The sequence below is a fragment of the Colletotrichum abscissum genome, assembly GCF_030869225.1.
Source record: "Colletotrichum abscissum strain IMI 504890 chromosome Unknown Scaffold_13.1, whole genome shotgun sequence".
NCBI classification, from domain to species: domain Eukaryota; kingdom Fungi; phylum Ascomycota; class Sordariomycetes; order Glomerellales; family Glomerellaceae; genus Colletotrichum; species Colletotrichum abscissum.
Window position 1 is genome coordinate 132,488 of NW_026850021.1, and position 13,571 is coordinate 146,058.

A 13,571-nucleotide genomic window follows, 5' to 3' on the forward strand; every position below is an offset into this window, starting at 1 on the left:
TGCAATGCGCGTCGAGTGAAGCAAAGGAAGAGTGTGTGAGAGGGCGGAGAAAGGAGAGGGAGAGAGACGGGAGTGGGAGAGAGAGAGGCAAAGACGAAGAGATGGAAAACGTCGATGAGGTCAACGGGGCCACAGACCGAGCACTGCGCGCTCGAGAGACAGACGTCGGATGGGAGTGAGGTACAAACGGCCATGTATCTTGAAGCGAGCGGGCTAGTAATAGAGGCGAGTATCTACCTGAGCCCAGCTTGAGGTAGGTACTCCGAGCTAAAGTAGGTACCTAGGTAGGGTAGGTAGGGGAATAGACGGGAAGGATGGGAATTGGAAAAGGAAGCTAAGACGGATGCTTTCTACCTGACCTTACCTTAGGTACCTTAGGGTCCCGATCGTGTTACCAATCACTTAGTTTGACTCTCGCTTTCTTATGTTTGTGGCGGAAGAGAAGAACCTAAGGGACGATATGAGGTAAGGTTAGGGCAACACGATCTCGAGGATGCCTCCCCTCTCCATGCTATGCGAGACTCTACTTTCTTCTCTCTTATTTTTCTTGTAAATATGGATCAGGTCCCATACGGTACCACATTCCGGGTCGAAGCTCGCCCCTTGAGGTATGACGCGTGGGATCAATAGAGTCGGGCAGGAAAGAAGACAGCCGAGTTGAAGAGAGTACGCGAAACCGCCACACGAGTAATGAGGCAGTTGAGACGCCACAGTCGACGCTCGACTAGAGATGAGGAAGGCGCTTACCTGATGAGTAAGGATGATTCCTCACTGTATCCCAGCAGATATGCAAAGAAGAAGGAGAAGAAACAGAAAAAGAAAGAAGCGCGGGAGGGAAAAGCGCGTTCGCAACCGTGGATGTGGAACAGAGGAAGGGACGATACAGAGCTATGAGGTAGGTGTGGAGAGCACAGACCACACATCGTGCGTCATTCCTCCAACAGCGCAGACGCACCTCGATTAAATCGACGGCAGGAGCTCCCGACGTCACCACCACGACACCTCTCCTGAGTCCTGTGCCTTCCTTCTGCCTCACCTACCAGTCAGTACCTTACCTTACTATTGAGCCATGTGCATGGCAAGTGCGCAACCAATTTTTTTTAGATTTAGGAAAGAACTTGTCATCGTACCAAATTTCAAATAGCAAGCACCTTCCTCTCCTCCTTTTCTTCAACGTAGCGTCCGTACCTTAGAGGTAGGTAAGTACCTTGCATCAATGGCAGGTGAGAGCCATCTTGGTCTACCTTAGTTCCTTCTCCAGTCTAAAGTAGGTATGAATGAAGCATTTGGAGACATCCGTTACACCAAGCAGAAAGTCAATGGAGCCAAGCGGGTAGAATTTGCATAGTTACCTTCCAGTTCCCCGTCTACAATTCTCCATTTTGTGACATCGCGACATTCCGTCTTCATTGTAGATTTGCCGCACAACTTTGAACTTCTATTTCGGCACGCATCGGTAGCAGACATTGCAGAGTCCACCCAATTCCTCCAGTCTCTCCACACATCTTGCGTATGCGGAGTATTGCCGGTATTCAGCCTCACGGACATGACCTCATCGTCCCATTGCCAGAGACAGAGGCTGAGGCAAAGACTTTCACTTTGTTATTCACCAATGTCACCGCACGCGCTGCAGTGTAGACAGCTATTCGAGCCGTGATTGGAATCTGCCACACTCTGTCTGCTCTACCTGAGGTATACGAATGCCACCAGGGAACACAAGCTCCGTCGTCCACTCACATTCGGCTTGTTCCATCACTAATTCATCATCCCAGCAGATAATGCGCGCCTTCTTGCTAGCTCCGCCCAAGTCAAGCTCACCGAACCCAGCCAAAGTCTCACCTCCCTTGTCCAAGAAAACAACCATTCGGACTTGGGACTCCACCTCAAACGATACACACCGAGGCTCGCGGCTTGCTTTGCAGTACCGTATCGTATTGTCTACCTACATCGCCGCCGCTGTTTACTGAGAGAACTGCAAAACAACGGCTCCCATGGCACTCTCGATGCTGGGCTGATATGTACGACACTGTATTCTCTATGTTTGATTACCTATCAGCAATCATGAACACAAGCAGCCATCCGATCGTGGCATTCTCGTATCAACTGTACATCTTACCAGCCAATGTACCATGCAGCCGACCCCTGCGCCTCCAGCTTCACCGTGCGCCACCCCCAGACCGTCTGGTCCGTGAGCTGAGCAAAACCTCCGGCTCCATGACGATGCGATCTCGATGTCATCCAACTCCCGCTTACTGGCTTCCCCGTGGTTGGGTTGCGTTTCCGATATTTTTCTGCAATATCTGCAATCTTCGAGACGTTGCCAGTCCTCTCGTACGAGGAACCAAATACCTAGGTATCTGCACCGACGAAGCCCCCATGTATCTACTTTCTCGATCATGGCACGATTGCCATCCATACGCACCCAATGATTGGGCGGCTCCCTACCTCAGACTCACTCGCCGCATTGGAGCGACGAGATACCTGGCTGGTTGAATAATGCCCAACTAGCCATGCCGCGAGATCATACGTAACAACATAGCACCGCCCGTTGGCTCTTGGTAAATAGACTGTTGCAGAACGGTTGCACAATTGCGATTACACATGACGACTGGCAAAGGTGCTTTGAATTCCAAGATTACATAGTGAAAACTAAACAACACCATAATGCAAGATTCGACGCCTGCTCCATCGCGCTAGGGTATCTGGAAGGCCACGTAAAGAAAGGAGGCGGACTATCTTCCAAGCCAGCACGGCCCGGTCACATCACACGCACTGCCATCCGCCCGGCCGCAAGCCGAGCCGGGACTGGTGGTGTGATACCGGGTCCGTCTTCAGCGGACCCGCCCTCCGGTACCGGCGGTGCCGGTGCGGTCGCTGCCCTCGCTCGGGTCTCCCGCGTCTGCCAATATTGACTTCGGCAAACGGGACAATCAAATCTTTCAATCAAGAACCACGACGAGAGACACTTGGCGTGGAAAGCATGTTGGCAGTTCTTTAGCGTCAAGATATCATCATCTTCGGACGGTTCACTTGCAGACGCGGACAATTTTCTCTTCCACGGCCACGGCATATTCCAGCTTCGCAGTATGGCCTTCACATCACGAACCTCATCCGTACCTCCGACCGTAGACCGGCTTGTCTCTTCCCCACTTCCTTCTAGAACACGGGTGTGCCCACCGGAATCGGGGGCCTTCAGGGTGATCCCTTGCGTCGGTACTGCTCCGGCAGCATTGCAGTTGCTTGAGACGAACAGTGGACCGATACAGATGGGACTATTGGTGGCAGCGTTAGCGACCTCGGTGTATTATGCATTGGCGAACTCTGTTGTCGGCTTCCCCCGCGAAGATAGCGCACGCCTCATACCCAAGGCTTTCCCCGCAGTGACCAACTTGGCGAGAGATACTCACCATTCCGGTTCCGAGTCATGCCGATTGAGCTTCGACTCGAGATCCAATCCGTCGAGGGTAGTGCTATTGCACTCGGAAACTGTGCTCAATTTTCGTCGGGCGTCTTGGAACTTTGATGTCTTGGGATGATATTTGCGACGGTCTTGTATGCGCAGATATGTGAGGCGGACTCTAACGACACGCATGCTCATCAGCTCCTCGTAGCTATCTTGCTTCGGAGAGGGGGGTTCAGTACGGTCTGTACAGCGGCCCGCAGACGAGAAGGACCATGAAAAGCGTAAGCAAAATTATGCCAAGTTCGTCCATGCAGCCGGTGGGTGCCCGACGAGGGGCATGCCAGACTCCTAGACCGACTTGAAAGTGATAACGGGCACTTCTTGCGCAGGTTAATCGCGAGTTCTTCAATGCCAACAACAGGATGTGTTGTGGCTTTCAAAAGCTGCACATCGCATCTGTGGTGAGAAATGCGGCGACGGCGACCATTTAACTCGGCAAATGTCGACAAGCGGCGGCGCAACCAAGGCTGATCAGATGACAACAAACGCTACATAGGCCGACGAGGCACACCTACAGAACCCTCGTGAATGGCTGGAGTCAAGAGCCGAGTTGGTGATACGCCAGATGCGAGCTCTCTGCCATCAGCCACCAATACCCCTCATTCACCCAAGAGCACCGGCGTTCAGCTATGGTGTTCTCACAGCTGGGCGCCCAGTCTTCCTTGCAAATGGCTGTTTGCTTGAGATAACAATGAGTCGACGAGTTCCAACTTCCAACAAGGCCACACATGGCTCATTATCTTTGATTTTCTCTATCCATACCTGCTCAAAACCCTCACGATATCGTTCTTCGTGGGCCAAGAACCTTGGCTGCAAATTACGCCGAATCAGACGCCTGTCCAGATGCAACTCTTTCTGGGGGTTAGATAGAATGGCCCAGGTTTGTGACGTAAAACTGGCGTGTGATACTGGTCTTGGTATCCTTGGTAAGCGGCGGGACGCCTCTACTACCTTGCCTCCGTTTTCCCAAGAGAGGCCGATGAGTCTGTCTGGACTCCTGGGCAAAGAGACTGAACTGCAACGGGGCAGGAAACGAAACGCAAAAACGAAGCAACGGAGGGGTTGATTGACCTTACACAGTAGATACCCTAACCTTTTCAGTGGATGGGCGGGGGGATGTTGGGGTGACGAGGACTTTCACCAGGGAGTGCCCCTCCATATCCCCTTTACCCCCTCCGGAAAGTTGGAAACTTTTGAATGAACCGCCATGGAGACCCCGGGATTTGGAGGTGAGAAACATCTACGGAGTACTCCAGACTCCAACTATCCAACACCAAGACGCATCCACGAACCCCAGGAGAGCCGGCGGCGGCGCTGGAGGAGAGGAAAGTGGACTTTGGAGGAGCGGCGCCGGCGCCCAGCAGGCCGGCCAAGAACCGCCAAGTTGCCCGTCATCCCTTGGCTGCCAGACTGACCTACCAGAGGTTCAACTCTTCTCATTTGCAACCCACCTCATATGTCCACCTCGGGGCGGCCAAGACGTCCGCCGTCCAATACCATCAGCTGACCAGTGTCTCTTGCGACACCGAATGGAGAAATGCGATCAAGCATGCTGGAGAAGGGTTTGGCAAAGACCCTGCTCCGAGTATCCCGCAAACGTGCACTGGCATGATGAGCTGGAAGGCGTGGTTGTAGCTGGATAGGCCGGGCTATTCGCGGCCTTGTTTTCTATGCCCAGAAAACATCGGCCTATCTGAGGGGCTCACGATATCTCTCTACACATTTCGATAAGTCTCCGAATTGGGCTCCTACACTTCTCGCCCAGTATCTAGGCGTCTCACTCGGGGTGGCTGTGTTTCTGGGCGGACCCGTTCTTCCCCCGCCCGTGTTGCGCCCGAGTTGTCGTGAGTCGGTGATAGTGGGTCAAGATCCCGGTTCATGTTCGTCCTCTCCACGTTCCTCGCAGCCGTAATTTGTGTAGACTCTGGGCAGGCGTTCTCGTGCGCGGGGTTCAAAGCAAACCATGAGGGGAGAGAGGTTGAGAGGAATAGCGACGGAAGACTTCGACTGACGTTGTCAAGTGTAGATGGTGTGAGTTGAATATGGTCGTCCGGATTAACGGAGGTTCGGAGCCCACCGATCAAGTTCGAACCCGCATATTTACGGCGTGTGAATCTTCGGAGAGTGACCGAAACTATCGGGAACTTTTGCGACTTTGACGGTGCCGGCGTCTTGCCATCGGCGTCGAAGACGTTCAATAACGCGTCCGCTCACCTTGAACGACCTGGACAACAGACGGCGCTTTATAGTTGTGCAGAGCACTGAGAGGCCTCCCAAGCACATGGTGCGGCAGTTGTCGTATGCTGTGTGCGTCACCTTCTGGCGCCCGTCACTTACAACTCCGGATCTGGCATGTCTAGGTCCTGGCCATGAGAAGGAGCCGGAAGAGCAGGATGAGCCAGTTGACCGTCGTGCAGCCGGCAGCAGGGAGAGTGGAGAACGGCGGGGGAAATGGCACAGAGAGCCCCTCGTTGAGTCTTGAAGAGCTGTTTCCGACGTACGAACCGCGCTGCCCAGGGAACATGTTAGCTTCTGGGCACTTTCTTTGGATGTACACATATCCCTGCGACAGCTATGATCATCACCCGGCGGCGTATACCATTTCTAAATCTATTGTCCCTATCCGTACATATGGGACACCCCGGAGTCAGCTCAGCGACACTGAGCTAGACTCGGCCTTACCGCAAGCCCGCCAGTGTTACACTTCAAACCTGTCAAGCCTACAGCCTACCTTAGACTTTGAGAAAATTGTACGGGTACGGTCTACGACCAACCACAGTATACGATCTTGGCGCTATTGCAGATACACTACTGCAGAGGTGACAGCACCCCTGCAACTGGCAACCTTCTAGAAGGAGGGCACCCCCACAATGGATGTTTCTTGGAAGGCAGAGAGATGTCTTACTGGCCGGAGGCGTAGTGGAGAAGGCAGAAACTCTCGTCTTCTGTCTTTCTGGGCGCAGCCAAATTCATCACCGAAAGCATCGATCCCTCAACCTCACCCACCCCCTCCTCCATGCTCTTGTCTCTGGCGGGTCCAATTGTATTCTCCATTACAATGCCCAGCACCGCTCTCAGCCTCTCGAGGAGCGGGCTGCCCAGAATGAGGCCCGCTGCCCAGAGTCTCGGCAGCTCAACATGGCAGGCGAGGGCGTCGAGATCCAACCAAGATCTGGATTGCGTGCTATTGAATCGCTCGCGTGTTCACGACCGATTTTCGGTCGAACAGCTTGAGATTGCCCCAACATCATGGAAAGCCTGAGGGTACCCTTGAAAGAGCCCCGCGCAGAGCCGCCAAGGCTGAAGGAATGCGCCCTCGACACCCATGAGAACGCTTGTCACGGACCGCGAGGAAACTGATAGATGTGGGCGTTTTACGCCCCCCTCGTACTGTCCGTCTATCTTGTTATGAAGTCATAACGCCCAGAGATGATTCCCGTCCCGGGGCACCAAGTACATGTATACATGTTCTCCCAACTCCCCTCTCGAATCTTTGGCTTTTTGTTCCTCGCCTCTCTCGACATACTCTGAATCAAGTCTTACCACGAACTTTTTTTTCATTGTCTCATCTTTCCTACTCATGCTTGACTGTTCTCTTGACCTTAAGGGGGTAGAAGTGCTTGAACCTGGATAAGAGCAGAGCACTCACACCTTTGCCCGTTACAGCTCGTATTTGTCCAAAGACTTACACATCCCTCCACTCCGGTTGGTCCCAGCGACCGCTCTTGGAATCTCTTGGAGAGCTTCTACCAGGTGATTCGGAAGTTGGTCCATCGTTACCTGTCTTCTTGCTGTTCACACTCAATCGATTCAGCCTTTCCCCCGGTGAACAACTGTCAACATGGGAAAGAAAGATCCCGAGGCTGAGGCTATGGCCAACCACATCTCTGGACAGTCTAATAAGCCCATGTCCAGGCCGGCACATGCTTTGGCTACCGAGCAAGTTGTCCAGGAGCTGAGAGCCAACCCAGACGACGGCTTGACACCCGAGGACGCCAAGACTCGTCTCGAAGAATATGGCCGCAACGAATTTGGCGCCGATAAGGGCGTTCAACCCGTCAAGATCTTCATTGGACAGATTGCCAATGCAATGACCTTGGTATGGCTTCTTCGCCTTCTTCATTCTTCCATACAAAGAACGACAGACTGACGCAGACATCAAATTAGGTTCTGATCCTGGCCATGGGTGCTTCTTTTGGTATCAAGTCTTGGATCGAGGGAGGTGTCGTCGCTGGTGTTATCTTTCTTAACATTACTGTCGGCTTCCATCAAGAGTTCAAGGCCGCAAAGACGATGGATTCCCTTCGATCACTTAGCTCGCCTACTGCTCAGGCCGTACGAGAGGGCCGTAACATCACCGTTCCCACCGTTGAGATTGTGCCTGGCGACATGGTCGAGCTCAAGACTGGTGACACCATCCCCGCCGATGTTCGCATAATCGAAGCTGTCAACTTTGAAACAAACGAAGCCTTGCTCACGGGAGAGTCTCTCCCCATCCGCAAGGAGGCTGCTCAGACTTTTGATGATGAGACTGGACCTGGTGACCGCCTCAACGTCGCATACAGCTCCTCAACCGTTACCAAGGGGCGTGCCCGTGGTATCGTCTTCGCTACTGGCATGTATACCGAAATTGGTCAGATTGCTGCCGCCCTTCGGGGCAAGAACTCACGCCGCCGAGAGGTCAAGCGTAAGGAGGACGGCTCCGCCACCTTTGGGCGCTACCTTCAAGCATGGACTCTGACCCTTTCCGATGCTGTCGGACGCTTTTTGGGCGTCAATGTTGGAACACCTCTGCAGAGGAAGCTGTCTAAGTTGGCAATTCTTCTCTTTGGTACCGCTGTCGTGTGCGCCCTGATCGTACTGGGAGCAAACAATTTCAACACAACGCAGGAGGTTGTGATTTACGCCGTTGCTACTGGTCTTGCGATGATTCCTGCCTCGTTGGTTGTGGTCTTGACGATTACCATGGCTGCTGGCACGAAACGAATGGTCCAGCGTCACGTTATTGTTCGCCAGTTGAAGAGTTTGGAGGCCCTCGGTGGTGTTACGAGTAGGTTCACCCCAAAAGCACTGATGATATTAAACCAATGACAGATGCTAATCCACCCGTAGACATTTGCTCTGACAAGACCGGAACTCTTACTCAAGGGAAAATGGTTGTCCGCAAGGCCTGGGTTCCTGGAAAGGGTACATTCTCCGTTAGCAACACTAACGAGCCCTTCAATCCTACAACGGGCGACCTCGGTCACAGTTCTGGCCAGCCCAAAGACATCAACTTCGGTTCCAAGGAGGGTGATGGCGAGCCATTCTCCAATGCCGAAGCTGAGGATCGTGTGAAGGAGAGTACCGTTCTCACGGACTACTTCAACGTCGCATCCCTCGCCAACTTGGCCAATGTCCACAAGACCCCTGAGGGAGAGTGGCACGCCCGTGGTGATCCTACCGAGATTGCCATTCAGGTTTTCGCATCCCGTTTCAACTGGAACAGGCTGCGTCTCGCTGGCGAGTCCAACCGGTGGCAGCAGATTGCCGAGTTCCCCTTCGACTCCGATGTCAAGAAGATGTCCGTCATCTTCGAGGACACTCAGACAAAGGCAGCATCGGGAAACAAGACCTGGCTCTTCACCAAGGGTGCCGTCGAGCGTGTCATCTCTTCTTGCCCTACGATTCAAATGGGCGGTGATGTCGTTGAGCTTACCAAGGACATTGAGCAGGACATTTTGGCCAATATGGAGGCTCTTGCCCGCCTTGGACTCCGTGTCCTGGCCTTTGCGAGCAAGTCTGACATCGGTACCGTTGATAACCATGATAACCTTGATCGCGCCAACTTCGAAAAGGACCTCACTTTCCGTGGCCTCATCGGTCTCTATGACCCTCCCCGTCCCGAATCCGGTCCTTCGGTCAAGAAATTCCACGAGGCCGGCGTCAGCGTTCACATGCTTACCGGCGACCATCCCGAAACTGCTCGTGCCATCGCCCTCGAGGTTGGTATTCTGCCCACGCGCATGAATGAGATTTCCGCGAGCGTGGCGAAAACGATGGTCATGGCTGCCCACGACTTCGACAAGCTCTCAGACGACGAGATTGATAAGCTGCCCAACCTCCCGCTGGTCGTCGCTCGCTGTGCCCCTCAGACTAAAGTTCGCATGATTGAGGCTCTTCACCGACGTGAGCGCTTTGTGGCCATGACAGGCGACGGTGTGAACGATTCTCCCAGTCTGAAGCGAGCTGACGTCGGTATCGCTATGGGTGAGAGCGGCTCTGATGTTGCTAAGGAGGCGTCCGACATTATCCTCACTGACGACAATTTCGCATCGATTCTCAATGCCGTTGAAGAAGGTCGTCGCATGTTTGATAACATCCAGAAATTCGTCCTGCACGTGCTGGCCTGTAACGTCGCCCAGGCTCTGACTCTTCTTATCGGCTTGGTCTTCAAGGATGACAGCGGGCTTTCCGTGTTTCCCCTTGCGCCTGTCGAGGTCATGTGGATTATCATGATTACCTCCGGTCTTCCTGATATGGCTCTCGGGTTCGAAGTCGCTGCCCCGGATATCATGGACCGACCTCCGCAAGACGTAGGTTTCTCCGGGTCATTTCCTTTCATGCCCGTCGCAAGACACTAACCTAGTCTAGATGAAAATCGGCGTCTTCACCTGGGAGCTGATGCTCGATATGCTTGTCTATGGTGTCTGGACTGCTACTCTCTGCCTTGCGTCTTTCGTGCTCGTCATGTTTGGCTGGGGCAACGGCCAATTCGGTAGCAACTGCAACAACACATACTCGGAAGAGTGCGATACTGTGTTCCGCGCCCGCGCAACCTGCTTCGCGAGTTTGACCTGGTTCGCCCTCTTCCTCGCCTGGGAGATGGTCAACATGCGCCGCTCTTTCTTCCGCATGCAACCCAAGAGCACAAAGTACTTCACCCAGTGGTTCTGGGACACTTGGCGCAACAAGCTTCTCTTCTTCGCCATCCTCATCGGCTTCATCACCATCTTCCCCCTCACCTACATTCCTGTGCTCAACACCAAGGTGTTCAAGCACGCACCTATTACATGGGAGTGGGGCATCGTCTTCGTCGGCGCGGTGCTCTTCTTCATGGGCGTAGAGTCGTGGAAGTGGGCGAAGCGCGTCTACTTCCGTCGCGTGGCGCACAAGGCTCACGGCGGCACCAAGGACCTTGAGAGCCGTGTGTTTGGCCACTACTATACCATTGGCGGTGTTGCGCTTGACTCGTCGCCTACCCTTGGTAGCCGGACGATGACGAACGAGAAGGAAATGCGGGATAAGGGCTACGGGTACTCTAGCGGAGGCAGCAGGTGATTATGGGTAGGTGATGCACATTCTCGTTCATAGCGGAAGATTGCAAATTTGAGGAGAACAAAGTGTAGGAGGCGAAGTGATGATTCAATGAGTTCATATTAGATTTTCATGGATAAAGATAGGCGGTTGACAACAACCAAGAATGAAAAGCATGTTTTTTTTTTAGTACGCCTGCCGCAAAGCACACGCGAGAAAAGCAGATTTTTAATTATTACTGAATAGATTACTATGAGACTATCAAACCTATTGATCAAAGGTAGAGATATAATGCTCCTGACGGTGAACGGACATCAAAACCACGGCACTTTCAACCACTCCTAGTCATCGCTCGCGCATACAATCTTCTTCCTCCTATCATTGCCATACCCATGTTCGATATGACTACATGACTGTCAAGAACAGGACCTGAATACCGATCCACGCCACGAGCATCGACCACATGATGGAGGTAGATGAGCCCTTGGAGGTTACATATATGGTCCTGGTGGGCTTGACCGAAGAAGTAGTCCTCGTCGCCTTTGCTTGCTTCTTGTCCGAGGTTGAACGGGCTGTCGGTGTAGGCGTGGTGTCGCTATCAGCGGTCTTTGTAGTTGAGTTCTTTGCTGACGACGAGGATGAAACGCATTTGGTGACCAGCCTCTCAACTGTCGCAGTGACGGTAGCAGTCTTATCCACGGCGGTAGCTTTGGCGTCGTTCAGCAGGACGCGGTAGTTCGAGGCTTTTGCGTTGAGGGTAGACGCAGCTGCCTGCAGTGAAGACGACAGCGCGGCTTGGATTTTGGCGTAGCGGGGGACTCTGCGTGCGAGGGTGCATAAGGAGTCCTGAGCCGAGCTCTCCTCGGGCTTGCAGGGTCTGATTGGCGTGTTTGCCATCTTGAGAGCTGCTGCGGTAGGGGCCGGTGCTGCTGTGATCCCACGAGGAGAGAGGTTCTTCGCAGGCTCCTCGGGAGGAGTTGGCTCGATTTCCATCTTGGCAGTTTCCGTCGCCACGGGGAGAGCAGGAGCCTGAGATGGATCAGGAGTAGTGGTATTATACAGAGGAGGAAGGCCAAGCTTCTTCGCGAGGGCTGCCATCCGTTGCTTCTCCCGCTCCCTCTCCTGCAACCTCGCCTTCTTTCGCGCTGTCTTTTCGAGCTGATGGATGTTGGCCCATTCGTAGTAGGTGGGGAGGTGATCGCACGAGACCCTGCAGGCGCCCGTGTTGGAGACGTGAAGCCCGACGCGGATGCACTCCTCCTTGTAGCGCATACCGATGTTTTGGGCGTAGTTTTCGTAGTCTTTGTTGAGGGGGCTACATCTTTGCTTGTCTCCTCCGGCGATGGCGGAGGGTGTGAGGCTTAGGAGAGCCAGAAGGAGGGCGATAGGGGCTATCATGTTTGTTGTAATTTGAGGTTGCTCTTGAGGTGATTGTGCTCGAGATGAGGTTGGGAAGACTTTGTATAGGCAGCTCCGCGTGAGGTCTAAAGATTGTTAAAAGAGGAGAGGTTCATCGAGCAGAGGCAAAGAAAGGCGCTCTAGATTTAAATATGCAGAGTTTTGTGCGAATTCTTCACTCGAGGCTCCTTGATGGCTTACTCCGGTGTATGGTTCTCATCGCAAGGGTTCATGATGCCGGAGTTGACTTTTGCTCACAAGCGGCAAACATCAATCAAGGTACTTTGGCGTCCCGCGATGGACATTCCGAAATCCTTTATCTTGATCTCGCCAAGTTTCTCAAAGATGGACTCGTAGCCACACGAACAGTTGGTTGTGGCATGAACAACCTCATCCATGTTCTCTTCTTGCAGCCACAAGGTCGAAGCATGTCAACTCTTGTCAGTCAATGTAAGACTCTCACCGAAAACCTGACAAGGTCAGCGAGCGCTCCACCTCAGAGATTTCATCTTGTTGGGCAGACACCGTTGGTCAAGAGCGGATAGAGTTATCGCACAGAACAGACTGTTGGCCACAGCTCCCCTAAACCTTGGACCAACCAGGACTTTGGCCGTTCCCCAATGGGGCATGTGAGCTATCGCATCAGCCGTGGGCCCTCTAGTCTCGGTGCTCCCTCCATCCCTCCGGAGTCCGGATAGAGTCTGTTTAGTCCCATTTAATTGACTCTTTTCTCATGAACCTGGTTCATCACTGCTCTCAAGGTCTTTCATCTTGTCTTTGTGCGGGAGCTAGCCACCGCGCCGGCTCAAAGTTGGGGTTCTTGAATGAACTCTGATCCTTAGCGCGTAAGGAGTAGGCAGAGATTTTGATCGCATTCTTTACCACCACATAGGTGACGGAACCTTGATGTTGCACTGATGTTGGCTTTGCTCCCATAACATCTTTCCATAAGGCTACAATTTCTACGTTGACTCAGTACTACACAGCCAAGCAGAAAGTGGCGCCGATGGAGCAGAGACAACGCAGACGGATTTCGTGAAATTAGTGTGCCCTGATTTTTTCCAATCTTCAACCCACTTCATGCTGCAAATGGCTCGCAGATCTCGCCGAGGGGCCGTCCGTCACCCACCAAACCCACCAAACCCACCGAGATCGTCCAGCCTCTCCCAATCCTCGCTGACTTCTTCTCATTCCCAAGAAATGTGTACATCAAGCTTATCCGATATGGTGTAGTGGCCAACATGATGCCCTCTCATCACTGTGAGAGGTTAGGCATAGCCCCGAGTTCGATTCTCGGTTTCGGAAATATCATTCGTTTTGACCCTTTTGACAACTTCGCCGACGGTACGGTTCGCAGACAAACGATATGATTCACCATTCTAACCTTCAAACCGAATGCATGCAAAGGTGGCTT

At 53.1% G+C, this 13,571-nt stretch overlaps 5 protein-coding genes across 5 annotated transcripts; 3 read left to right on the top strand and 2 right to left on the bottom strand.

Annotated features, from left to right (window-relative positions):
* Positions 1-1,815: 1,815 nt before the first annotated feature.
* Positions 1,816-2,493, top strand: CABS01_06202 (uncharacterized protein; the record flags this gene model as incomplete). The annotated part of the gene is made up of 1 exon (XM_060539568.1): positions 1,816-2,493. A coding segment is annotated over one exon (678 nt), but the record flags the coding sequence as incomplete, so codon positions are not given.
* Positions 2,494-2,758: 265 nt separating this feature from the next.
* Positions 2,759-3,713, bottom strand: CABS01_06203 (uncharacterized protein; the record flags this gene model as incomplete). The annotated part of the gene is made up of 3 exons (XM_060539569.1): positions 2,759-3,272; positions 3,408-3,578; positions 3,643-3,713. 3 exons carry the CDS (start codon positions 3,711-3,713, stop codon positions 2,759-2,761), a joined length of 756 nt encoding a protein of 251 aa, XP_060404106.1.
* Positions 3,714-4,670: 957 nt separating this feature from the next.
* CABS01_06204 (uncharacterized protein) lies at positions 4,671-5,098 on the top strand (the record flags this gene model as incomplete). Its single annotated transcript, XM_060539570.1, has 2 exons — positions 4,671-4,692; positions 4,761-5,098. The coding sequence occupies 2 exons, from the start codon at positions 4,671-4,673 to the stop codon at positions 5,096-5,098; spliced, it is 360 nt and encodes a 119-aa protein (XP_060404107.1).
* Positions 5,099-7,304: 2,206 nt separating this feature from the next.
* On the top strand, positions 7,305-10,783 carry CABS01_06205 (potassium/sodium efflux P-type ATPase; the record flags this gene model as incomplete). Its single annotated transcript, XM_060539571.1, has 4 exons — positions 7,305-7,562; positions 7,631-8,513; positions 8,576-10,038; positions 10,097-10,783. The coding sequence occupies 4 exons, from the start codon at positions 7,305-7,307 to the stop codon at positions 10,781-10,783; spliced, it is 3,291 nt and encodes a 1,096-aa protein (XP_060404108.1).
* A 381-nt stretch (positions 10,784-11,164) lies between these two features.
* CABS01_06206 (uncharacterized protein) lies at positions 11,165-12,157 on the bottom strand (the record flags this gene model as incomplete). Its single annotated transcript, XM_060539572.1, has 1 exon — positions 11,165-12,157. The coding sequence occupies one exon, from the start codon at positions 12,155-12,157 to the stop codon at positions 11,165-11,167; it is 993 nt and encodes a 330-aa protein (XP_060404109.1).
* Positions 12,158-13,571: the final 1,414 nt, after the last annotated feature.